General features: G+C 55.1%; 1 protein-coding gene across 1 annotated transcript; it reads left to right on the forward strand.

The window, feature by feature from the left end:
* Positions 1 to 4043: 4043 nt before the first annotated feature.
* Positions 4044 to 9699, forward strand: SOX7 (SRY-box transcription factor 7). Its single transcript, XM_036423498.2, has 2 exons — positions 4044 to 4410; positions 8059 to 9699. Exons 1-2 carry the CDS (start codon positions 4173 to 4175, stop codon positions 8982 to 8984), a joined length of 1164 nt encoding a protein of 387 aa, XP_036279391.1. The 5' UTR covers positions 4044 to 4172; the 3' UTR covers positions 8985 to 9699.
* The last annotated feature ends 2210 nt before the right edge of the window (positions 9700 to 11909 follow it).

Genomic DNA, 11909 nt, shown 5'->3' on the forward strand with positions numbered 1-11909 from the left:
GCATAACCAATGGATACAGACACTGGAAGGGAGGGCTTGCCCTGGGTGAGAATGCCTGGAGTGGGGGGAGGTCAACTGGGTGGAAAAGAGACATATGTAAAACTTTAGACAATAAAAAAAAAAATGTGCAAAGACAAGGGCCACCAGCTGAGTCTCTGCCAACCCAGAACTTGTTCTGTCCCCAAGTTCTGGTGCCCTAGCGTCACTGAGATTCTTCAGTTTAGAATAGAATAAAGCTCTTCAAGGGGAAAGTTTTGGAGACCTGACTGTCAATTTTATTTAAATTTCCCACCATTCATTATTTTATACTATTTCACAGTTCTTTAAATATGCGAGCTGCTTTCACAACTACTGTATCAGTTATCCTATATTACCCCCATTTACAAGTGAAGAAACTGAAGCTGAGATCTGGTAAATGCAACTTGCACCTGGGGCTTCTGACTTCAAGTCCTATATTCCTGGAAACCACTATTTGGAAAGAAAGAAAGAAAGAGAGAGAGAGAGAGAGAGAGAGAGAGAGAGAGAGAGAGAGAGAGAGAGAGAGAGAGAGGGAAAGGAAAGAAGGGAGGGAGGGAGGGAGGGAGGGAGGGAGGGAGGGAGGGAGGGAGGGAGGAAGAAGGAAGGAAGGAAAAAGGTGGGAGGGATAAGAAAGAAAGAAAGAAAGAAAAGGAAGGAAGGAAGGAAGGAAGGAAGGAAGGAAGGAAGGAAGGAAGGAAGGAAGGAAGGAAGGAAAAAGGTGGGAGGGATAAGAAAGAAAAAGGAAGGAAGGAAGGAAGGAAGGAAGGAAGGAAGGAAGGAAGGAAGGAAGGAAGGAAGGGCGAGCCAAAGAAAAAGGTGGGAGGGATGGGAATAAAAGGGATAGGAAGGAGGAAGAAGAAAGAGTTGGATAGGAGGTCAGGTGAGGAGAGAAGAGGGAAAGGAAGGAAGCAAGAAAGCAGGGAAGGAGGGAACTCATTTAAGAGGAGCAAAAAGCATAATTTAAGCAATACACACCTGAAGAATAAGGCTCAGACAGGTCCATTGCATGCGGGGTGTTCACTGCGCCCTTACTCGTCAAGCGCAGACCAGTCACCCGCTTTCCCTTGCCTGCGGGGACCTCCATCCCATTCCGCTGCGGGTCCAAGCACCCGCAGGACCCAGCACCGCAGCCCTTAAGTCTCGCCCTTCTTGGTTCGGCTGCCTGCGGGTTCACCACGCCGCCGAACTCGGCAGATGAACCTTTGGATCAACAACTAAGGGGCCGCGCTGGTCCTGGGCCCAGCGCTGGCCGGAGCAGGCGTCGGGAATGCCTTGGAAGGCGCCAGCGCAGGTCCTCTGCTCAGCCCTCCACGCCCGAGCTTTGGGGATGTTTGGGCTCTCAGCAGCGCTCCGGAGGATTGAAGGTCTGAAGGCTGCCCTGACCAGAGGCGTCAGTCACATTTGACCTCGAATCCATTAGCGCCGCCCGCACCGGGGCACGCTAGCATAAAGTTGCCCAAGTACATCAACGCACGGGTGCAAAATAACGCAGAGACGAAGGAATGGAACGAGTAAAGAGCCTGGGTTCCAGCATGTGGACAGCTCACACTAGCCAGGACGCGCCGGTACTAGCAACGGGGCTGCTAACCCTGGGGTCCTGGAAAACCCAGGCTCAAACGCTTTCTCCGCAGGAAATGCAAGAAATTAAACGATTGGAAACAACCACCACCACGCGGATCGTCTCTGCCCCCGCCCCCGCTGTTTTCTCCATTTTTGCCTTTTGTCTATGGAATCCAACCTGACTGCTCTGCCCTGCCCAGGGTCTGCGTATCTTCCTAACCCGGTGCCGGACGCGGCCCCACTGCGTGCGCGTCCTGCTCCGGAACCGCGCTGGGAGGGCGCCAGGGGCTGGCGCCGGAGTGGGGATGCCCGCGGCGGCAAGGGGGCGCTGTCCCCTGGAGGCCTCTGACCCTGTGGTGGAGCACTGTCTCCTGCCTGGAGGGCGGTGGGGTTACAAAAGGTGGGAACCAAATTCTCCCCGGGGTCCTCCGCTGCAGCGCCAGTGCCCCTGCCCGGATCCCTCTCCACCCCTCACCCTTCCTATTCCCTAAAGAGCTGCCCTTCCCCGGACGGGCGCGGCCCTCGCTCCTCGCCGTTCCCAGAGCATTCCGGCCTGGGATTTTTCTAAAGGAATTTCTGGCAGAGGGGTCCAACACGGGAAATGGCCTAGGCCTCCCGGGGTAGGGAAACCCGCCTAGACCGCGGACACATTCTCTCCGCAGACCTGCCCCACCCCGCCCCGCTCGGCCCCGGCGCCAGCCAGCCCCACCACCGGGCTCCACCTCGGGCTCCAGGATGCTCTCTGGCTGCAAAGCACCCGCTTTCCAGCTCGCTCTGCGCGGTGCCCTGCGCCCTGGGCTGGTCAGCCCGACTGGGCAGAGCAGCAGGCGGAGGCCTACGGTACTGCTTCTGGCTCCTGGCTGGAAGGGAGAGGAAAATTATTAGCTTTTCATTTTATGCGGAGAGCCCGTTCTCAGATGAAAACTATCAGGGTCTTTAGAGATTAAAATTGTGACTTAAACACCGAGAAGTTGCATCTCTCCGTCGATTTGCCGCGTTGTAGCCGTGGAGGCGGTTCGGACGTGCGTATTGCGCGCAAGGCGCCTGTGAACCCGGTCCCTGCCCGCCGTGCGCTGGGGCATTTCAGCCCGGACTTAGAACCTACCAGCTCTACATCCAGAGTTATCTTAGCATCTGCCATCAAGTATAGAGTGTGAACCTCGCACAGGTTATCTCATCGAGTCTTCACAACAGCCCTGTGAGATCAGTCTTATCATCGTCCTTCTTTTAGGATCGGGAAAGGAGGTTTAGAGAGATACCCGACTTGCTCTGAGTCACATGAGTTAGGTAACCCAGACGTGGAAGGCAGGCCCGGACCCCGACCCCCAGTCCTCCCATGACAAAGCTATACCTTCCTTTTGGGTCGCTTCTGGGGAGCGCCGCGCAGGAGGGGGGCACACACACAGCAAATATTGGTGGATAGAATTCCAGGATCTAGTCAAGCCTTGCGATTGCGGTGTTTTATACAGTAGGGTGTGTCCTCGCCGTATTTACACACTCGTTTCTTCATTCACTTATTTGGTGTGCCAGCGCTGAGGTTAAGAACCAGGGGGAACAGTCCTACCCACAGGACGCAGGGTGACACGGAGATGTCACCCCATGGGAGGTAGGTGGGTGTCAGGACTAGGGGAGCTCAGGGGCTCCAGAGCTGGCGGGAGGAGCAAAGAGAAGATACAAGGAGGGGATTCCTTAAGAGAAGAGCTATCGACAGGGGGGCTGGAGACCCCGCACCGGAGACCACAGTGGGGTGGCGAGGGGGGTGTAAGAAGAGAGAATCAGGTGGCAGGCGGAGTGAGTAAGAACTGAGCGCGAAAGCTTTCCCAGAGCCGGGACGCCTCGGGGACATCGCGGGAGGGAGGGGCTCGCATGGATGCTGCCTAGACCCCATGCGGGATCCAACTCCGGCCCCTGTTAGCCTCTGGTGGCCACCAAAGTCCTCTGGGGGCCCTGGTCATTGCATACGACGTGTGTTCTCTGGAGAACGGTCCCCAAGCTGCTCTGGGAGGTTCATGGTCAATGTCTCTGGCGCCCGGCATTCCCAGGGAAACCTGCTGGCTTCGGTTCTCCGCTGGATCCCACGCCCGAAAGGAGCTGGTGGCGTCTGGCCCGTGGAGGCCGTGGCCAGGGGACCGGCTCTGGCTCCGGCTCCTACTCCAGGGCGAGGTGACCGCGGGCGGTGCCCGCCTCCCTGCTCTGCGGCACCGGAGCCGGGAGCCGGGAGCCGGGAGCCGGAGGCGGCGGGACGGGAGGCGGCCCCGGGCGGCGGGGCGCATGTCCCCGGGAGGGACCAGGGAGGCGGAGGGGCGGGCTGGGGGCGGGCTCGGGGAAGCGGCCCTCCTTTCCTCTCCGGCTCCTGGGCGGCAGGTCGGAGCGGGGACGGGGAGGTCGGGTACTCAGGGAGGGAGGGGGCCGCGCCGAGACGGAGGGAGGGGCCGAGCCGCCGCCTTCAAGAGTCATTGGCGGACGGGACCGCCCGAAGCTGATAAATAAGGGACCGGGCCGCGGCTGCGGGCCAAGTTGGACGCCCCGACCCGTTTGAGGGCCAGGTCCACGCCGGCCCCGCCAGGCGCAACCAGACGACCCCCCGTGCGGCCATGGCCTCGCTTTTGGGGACTTACCCGTGGCCCGAGGGGCTGGAGTGCCCGGCCCTGGAAGCCGAGCTGTCGGACGGGCTGTCGCCGCCGGCCGCCCCCCGCCCGCCGGGGGACAAGGGCTCGGAGAGCCGCATCCGGCGGCCCATGAACGCCTTCATGGTGTGGGCCAAGGACGAGAGGAAACGTCTGGCAGTGCAGAACCCGGACCTGCACAACGCCGAGCTCAGCAAGATGCTGGGTGAGTGCCTGGGCGGGCCGGCGAGCCCGAGGGCGCGGGCAGGGGCGCCGGGGCGAGAGCGCAGAGTGGCCGGACCGGCGGTTGGGGACGCGGGGGGCGCGGTGCCGCCGAGGCTGGGCGTCTGCGCGGCCGTGGGTGTGAGCGCGGGGCCTGGGATCAGAGCAGGGGCACCTCTGCGAGGCCCGAAGAGAAACAGCTTGGCCCTGGGGTGGCCCGGGAGGACAGGAGCGGGTTGGGGGCCCCAGGGTGCTGGCCGGGTGGGGCTGTGTCCTGGTCTGGGTCGCCGCTCCGCGGAGACCCGAGCGCGTACTGAGCGGCCGGGATGGACAGATACTCGGAGATGAGTGGGAACTGGCCTTTGCTAGGGAAGATGGACCCTGAACTTTACCATCCAAGAGAGAGATGGTAACTATTATTAACGAATATTCGTGAAGAGAGACCTTTCGGAACGCATTCCTTCTTTAACTTTATCATTAAAGTCTATGCAAATAGACTCCCTTGGAGACTCCACGTCTCAATGGCAGCCGTTTGGTACATTTGATCCGGACACTCGGGGCGCAGGCGGTGAGGATCTGTCTGTCCGCAGCCTGGCCTGGTCGCTTCCTCCGGGGGGTTGATGCTGTGCAGTCCCAGCAGGGGTGGTGGGACCGGGGGCAGGGATGAGCCGGAGAGAGGATGTTAGGGCAGGTCGGAAAAAGCAGAGTTCCTGTCAGGCTTTCTAGTCTTTCTCCCCTGCCTGGAGCAGAGCACTTTTCAACTCCGCCCTTACCCCTAACCTCCTAACTGGTGGGAACCTTTGGAAACACTTGGTGAGGGGAGCAGACCCCTGGCCCTGAGAGCAGGGACAGCATGTGGTTGTGGGAGGCTGGCCCTGCTCTCCAACCCCACCAGACCCAGAACCAAAAACGCCAGTTTCCCTTTTCCCCTTTTCCGTTGGCGTTTGGGCTTCTTCGGGGTTGGAACCCTGAACTGAGGGCTGACACCCACTTTTCTGCCGGTTAAAGCCACAGGCCCCCAGAGAAGGTCCCTCAGGCAATCTAGATGCCCTTTCAAAGCGGCTGGTTGAGTGGAGGTTTCCAAGAGCCTTCTAACCGCCCAGCCTCCTGGTCAGCCTGCCCAGGACTCGTGAGGGAGCCACGTCTTAGTGAGCCTCTTCTCCGTAAAAAGTGTTTGAAATTGTATTTTACCTGGTTGGCATAAAGACAAAGGTATTGATATACACAACAACACATTTTCTTCAACTTGAAAGTTCATATTGGCCCTCAGATTGCTAAAGAAATGAAAACACTTTTTTTTTTTTTTCATGTGTGGGCCTCTAAAAGGTTTTTTTTGGTAGGCCCTAGATGCTGTTCCCGGATGCCCTGGTGGCAGGGATAGAGCGGGGTTTCTGTTGCAGACCCAGGGCCACAGACGGGAGAAGAACTTGGTCTGGGGAGCGTTACAGGAGTGAGGCTGCCTGCTCCCAGGGAGAGGGCTGGCCAAGGGACCTGGGGGACAAATGCCTCCCATAAGCTGATCTCTGCTCCCTAGTTGCATTTCGGCTTTCAGAGGTTACAGTCCATTTTGCAGGAAAGACACAGATTCCTTCCTGCTTAACCACACAGCCCCTGGCACAGGGGGAGGGAAACCAACCCGGGGTTGCTTTTTCAAACACGGTCTTTCTAATCTGTTCATAGCATGATGGATTTTAACTCCCCTCCCTGCCCCCCACCCCGGGATCTCGCCCAGCCCTTTCCTTTCTGACCTAGGAAAGGAAGAGACTGGATGTGAGAGTCCCAGCTTCCCCCACCTACCCCCCCCCCCCCCAGCTTTCTAATCTGTAACATTGAAAACCTCACCAGGAACACTAGTATTCGGAGTATATTATGAATGAGGAAGTGCATAAAGGCAGCTGTACATTTAGTGACATTTTATTACTACTGCAACCCAGGTACACTTAGAACCTAGAGTCACATTTTATATACTCGTTCCACAGATAGGGTGTGTGTGTGTGTGTGTGTGTGAGAGAGAGAGAGAGAGAGAGAGAGAGAGAGAGAGAGAGAGAGAGAGAGTCTGAATCTTGGGCCTCTTGCAACAACTTTGTGGCCCCGGCCCAGGCTGGGAGTTGCGGACCAGCTCCAAATCCAGAGTTCCTCACACTTTTCACATTGCCCTTTTAAGCGACAGCTAAGGAGATTACCCGATGATGGCCAGCACAGTTATAGACTTTTATCCCAGTGGCAGAACACCTTTAATAATCCTCCTCCTCCCACCCTCTTGGAGGGCCTGGTGTGCAGAGCCAGCCCACAAGGGCACAGGCACCAGCAATGGAGGGCCACACACACAGCTCTACTCCCCCTGGGCAGAGGGCTCCGGGTAGGAGATGTGCCCTTTCCTTACAGGGCTTAGCAGGGCCTGTCCTCCAGGCTAGTAACGGAAACGTCCCGGGGGGACCTGTCCAAGTTGTAGAGCCTGAGTTCACCCTAGGACCGTGGTCGGCAAACTGTGGTTCTCGAGCCACATGTGGCTCTTTGGCCCCTTGAGTGTGGCTCTTCCACAAAATACCCCGGCCTGGGTGAGTCTATTTTGAAGAAGTAGCATTAGAAGAAATTTAAGTTTAAAAAAATTTGACTCTGAAGAGAAATTCCAATCATTGTACTGTTGATATTTGGCTCTGTTGGCTAATGAGTTTGCCGACCCCTGCCCTAGGAGGTAGCAGCCTAGGGGTCCAGCAGTGACCTTCAGAAAACCTGCAGCTGGAGGGATGTGCAATGCACTTAGAAAGACTGAATATAGCCTTTTACAAAACAATACACAAGTGAGGGAGGACGAGTAGGAAACACAAGTGAAACCAGCATTGTAGTCCCAGCATTGGGGTCCATGTGTGCGAAGCTTTTAAAAGAGGGAGTTTTGAGTGGAGTAGTATCACAATGTGTTTTCTAATGAGCAAAATAGAGACCCAGGGAAATTTGCTTCTGTATGGAGTCAGTGGCTGTGCAGGTGCCCCCTGCCAGGGTCAAAGGAAGGAACATGTGTGTGTATGTGTATACATGTGTATGCATGCATATGTGCATTCTGGCCACTGGGTCCTCAGACAACAGGGTCCTACTTGACCTTCAGATGTAAGGGGTAATCATATTACCTTAAGTGGGATCCTCTCATTTAATTCTATCTGAGAAATTATTACTCTACCTGGGCTCCCTTATGGAGAGGCCTGTGAGGTTTATACACTAAGTAAATATTATACTATCACCCTGAGAAACAGCAATAATCCACGAGGGCAGAGGATCTTCACTGAGATGCACAGATAATTAGAATCGGCTCTCCCAGGGTTAAAAGAACCCAAGTCAATGCTGTAGTCCTTATATATTTTTCTCCTGTGGCTGACACTGGCCTTTTGCTGTGAGTCCCACCTGCTTTCCATGTTCATGTTGTGGGATGGTTTTTATAGGGGAGGTGATGTGGAAGTGTGTGTCTTTGGCATGAAGTGGTGTTGCCCGGTGCAGGCGGGGGAGGTTGGTCTGGCCTCACTGTGTACGCAGGACCTGGGCTGGAAGAGGGTGCCCTCACATGTGCCTGGTGCTTGGAGGCAAGGATCTGAGACAGGTGCAGCCGCCACCCGGAGCAGCGTAGATACTGACAGGGCCCTTTTCTGACTTGTGTGAGCAGGAAAGTCTTGGAAGGCGCTGACCCTGTCGCAGAAGAGGCCCTACGTGGACGAGGCGGAGCGGCTGCGGCTGCAGCACATGCAGGACTACCCCAACTACAAGTACCGCCCGCGCAGGAAGAAGCAGGCCAAGCGCCTCTGCAAGCGCGTGGACCCCGGCTTCCTCCTGAGCTCACTGTCCCGGGACCAGAACGCGCTGCCCGACAAGCGGGGCGGCAGCGGCCGGGGGGCGCTGGGGGACAAAGAGGACCGGGGTGAGTACTCCCCGGGCGCCGCCCTGCCCAGCCTCCGGGGCTGCTACCACGAGGGGCCTGCGGGCGGCGGCGGCGCCCCTGGCAGCACGGACACCTACCCCTACGGGCTGCCCACGCCCCCGGAGATGTCCCCCTTGGACGCGCTGGAGCCGGAGCAGACCTTCTTCTCCTCCCCGTGCCAGGAGGAGCACGCGCACTCCCACCGCATCCCGCACCTGCCCCGGCCCCCCTACTCCCCGGAGTACGCCCCCAGCCCTCTACACTGCCGCCACCCGCTGGGCTCCCTGGCCCTGGGCCAGTCCCCGGGCGTCTCTATGATGCCCGCGGTCCCCGGCTGCCCCCCATCCCCTGCCTATTACTCCCCCGCCACCTACCACTCTCTCCACTCCAACCTGCACGCCCACCTGGGCCAGCTCTCCCCGCCTCCGGAGCACCCGGGCTTTGACGCGCTGGATCAGCTGAGCCAGGTGGAACTCCTGGGGGATATGGATCGGAATGAGTTCGACCAGTATTTGAACACTCCCGGCCACCCAGACTCCGCCGCGGGTGCCGTGGCTCTCAGTGGGCACACCCCCGTCTCTCAGATGACACCCACGGGCCCCACAGAGACCAGCCTCATCTCCGTGCTGGCAGATGCCACGGCCACGTATTACAACAGCTACAGCGTCTCCTAGAGCCAGAGGCCCGCCGCCCAGCCCTGCCTCCGCCCTGGGCACAGAGCACGTCCCGGATCTCCCTCCTGGGCCCTGAGCATACCGATCAGCGCTGTACTGCCGCCCCACAGGCACGTCTGCAGGAGGGACCCCCAGCGAACCGGCTCTGCAGATTCGAGGACCTTCTCCATCCCCTTTCTCCCCGGCCCCAGTCCCCGCAGCCTGCATTTTGAGTAGATTCCTTCAAATGAGTTGTCATGGGCTACACCTGGAATAAGGCCGGGGCGTTTTTTGAAAGACTACTGGTTCCAGGTAGAATTTTCACGGACCTCTCCTCCCGGTTCCCATCCCCAGAAATAAATGTGTAAAAAGCCCAGCAGCGTTCCCACCTGGGAGCCCTGGGCTGGGATCCGGAGACCAGGGACTCTTAGAGGGCTGGTGATACTCTCTGACTGGCCTCCCCCGCCTGCCAGCCTGTTCCTCCACCCCCCTCTGCAAAGTGGGGGACAGATTTAACAGCGAAAGTCCCTTCTGCTCCAGGGTTTTCTGATTTAGGATTCTCGAAAGGCTCAAAGGAAAGGAAAGGTGGGCCCCGGAAACTCGTTGAGGTATAATCTGGGATAATTTCGTGTGCACAGCCCACGGACACAGGGCTTTCTGCACTTGCACTGCCTTCCAAAGTGATCCTAGTTGTCCAAACGAACCCTTCCAATTTGAGAAAAAAAACAAAAAAACACACTGATCTTGATTTGGGGAATTAACCACTAGGATAGACTGAGTCACTAAAAATGAGACTGTATTCAAGCTGCATTTTTAAAAATATACTTTTTAGACAAGTTCTTTTTTCTTTTGTTACACATTTTAAGAGAGTATACACAGCCTGGATATATACAGTCAGGGTGTAAGAGATACACAACATGCACACGCCTCGTGCACACCCTTACACGCATCCCTGGGTGGCCTAAATCAGATACTCTTGTTGACATTGGCAATTCTTTGTCAACTCCCTCTTCCTATTGACCCAAAGAGCAGGGAACCTAAAAAGAATTTCCTCCAATCTGAATGTGTTGGTTTCTTGAGCAAAATTTCAGCAGCGGGGGGGGCCCCCCCCCTCCCTACCCCTCCCCCCAGCAAATGCAAAGGGAGCTTTCTTCCCTCTGTCTCCATCTCCCTCTCTCCCTTTCCTGAGCTTTCTTTTTCCGTTGCTCTTCCTCCACCCTGAATTGGCCACTAATTCAAAGGTCCCCTGACTTGAAAATTCCAAGCTCGATTCCCATGGCTGGGATGGGAATCCCTCCTGCTCACCAGCCCTGCTGGTCCTTTAGGTAACATCTTCAGACAGTACTTCAGAACAGCTTCTCCCCTACCCCTTCAGGTGCTTACTTCCCAAAGAACAGAAGCCCACTGTGATTCGGAAGGTGTTTCTGAGCCCTGACCCCGCCCCCAGAACATTTCTATCCTCTCAGACCTCCTTTGAAGGAACACACCTAACAGGGAGTGAAAAGGCCATGGTTGGTCTTTGGATGTCTGCATATTATTGCCTGTATGAAATATGTAAGTGTTTTATATATTCTCCTCTTAGTTTTACCTTATATTTTGTATTGTTGAAAGATCCTTTTCTTTTTCCTTCTAAGGAGTCCGATTGTGAAATCGCTTATAAGATATAATTAATCTTTATGCTATTCCTGTATATAATGTTTGGTAATAAATAGTAAACCATTGACAATATGATTGACTGGTGCAGACCAGAACGTGTATCAATAATCTTGTAAAACATGATCACAGACGTTAAGCTAAACTGTTCCTTTTTTTCTTTTCTTTATTTTTATTATTATTATTTTTTTTTTTTGGCGAAAAACTACACATGCTTTGGAACGGTTGTAGATATTGATTTGTCTAAAATATTTAATTTAAATAAACCTTTTTGTACCGTGACCATGCTATCATTTGAAATCAAGTTGTGCCAAAAAAGAACTGTTTCTGAGTGAAGCAGAGATAGAATGCCCAGTGCTTCTTAGAGTATTGGTCCAAATGTTTTCCACATTAACTTTTTTTTTAATTTCACAAAGTTGTTATTTGTAGGCTTATTTTATTTTTGAGTTATGGGGAAGAGCTAAAGGCTGGTATCACACATTGAAAACAGCGTTGTTATTAATAATGATGAAAGAAAAGGCTGATTTATAGCCTACTGGCAGGACAGTTTTCTCCTTAGGATATCTTCCCCGCTTGTAAAATAGAACTGCGTGTTATCTCAAGATAAGAAGTAAGTTCTGCCAGGTGATTGCTTACTTAAGGCTACCACAATTTCTTTCTTTTTGAAATAGTCTTGAAAAATACCTGGGTTGCCCTCTCCGCTATGTATTTACCAGATGTGGCAATAACAAGGCATGTGGGCTCTCGAAATTGGATGGAATGCTGTGAGAAGGCAGGGGAGCACACGGATCAGCAATTAAAGGATGTAACAACTTGGGAGGTTTGGGATTAAAACGCCAGCCAAAAAGTGCCTGGAAAAAGCGGAGGATTGCTCAGTCCGTGCAGGTCACCCGTGTCTGGCTTCTCTGTGTGGCGAAGCGGTTGGAACTTGTTCGAGTCGTGGCCAGTCTTGTGTTTCCCCGGGGCCCTCGGAGCCAAGGAGTGCGTCTTGGGAGAGCCCAATATGTTCCTCCTTCAATGTTGATCACAATCTATAGTCATTATGTTAATAGCACTTTATAGGTGTAGGGAGCTTTACAGAAGGTTTTATGGGCCATTTCTCATCTACAGCCCCAGGTGGGGACTTGTCATCCATCCACCCCACTGCGTACGTAGCCAGGGACACTGGGGTCTGGGGTGGGGAGGTGATACTGTGCAGCTCCCCTCTCCCTACGTGGCCAGTGGTGGCTGGGGTTTCACCCCTTGTTTTCGCGTACATTTGTGGATGGCATCAGCCTCCCAGTCTCACACCGA

Source organism: Pipistrellus kuhlii, unplaced genomic scaffold (genome assembly GCF_014108245.1).
Source record: "Pipistrellus kuhlii isolate mPipKuh1 unplaced genomic scaffold, mPipKuh1.p scaffold_m20_p_8, whole genome shotgun sequence".
In the NCBI taxonomy this organism is placed as follows: domain Eukaryota; kingdom Metazoa; phylum Chordata; class Mammalia; order Chiroptera; family Vespertilionidae; genus Pipistrellus; species Pipistrellus kuhlii.

What these genes read in the sequence shown, in the direction of transcription:
- SOX7 (XM_036423498.2), top strand. Translation starts at nt 4,173, where the DNA reads ATGGCCTCGCTTTTGGGGACTTACCCGTGGCCCGAGGGGCTGGAGTGC. An exon ending in CGAGCTCAGCAAGATGCTGG is followed by an intron (nt 4,411 to 8,058) that starts GTGAGTGCCTGG and finishes TTGTGTGAGCAG; the next exon opens with GAAAGTCTTGGAAGGCGCTG.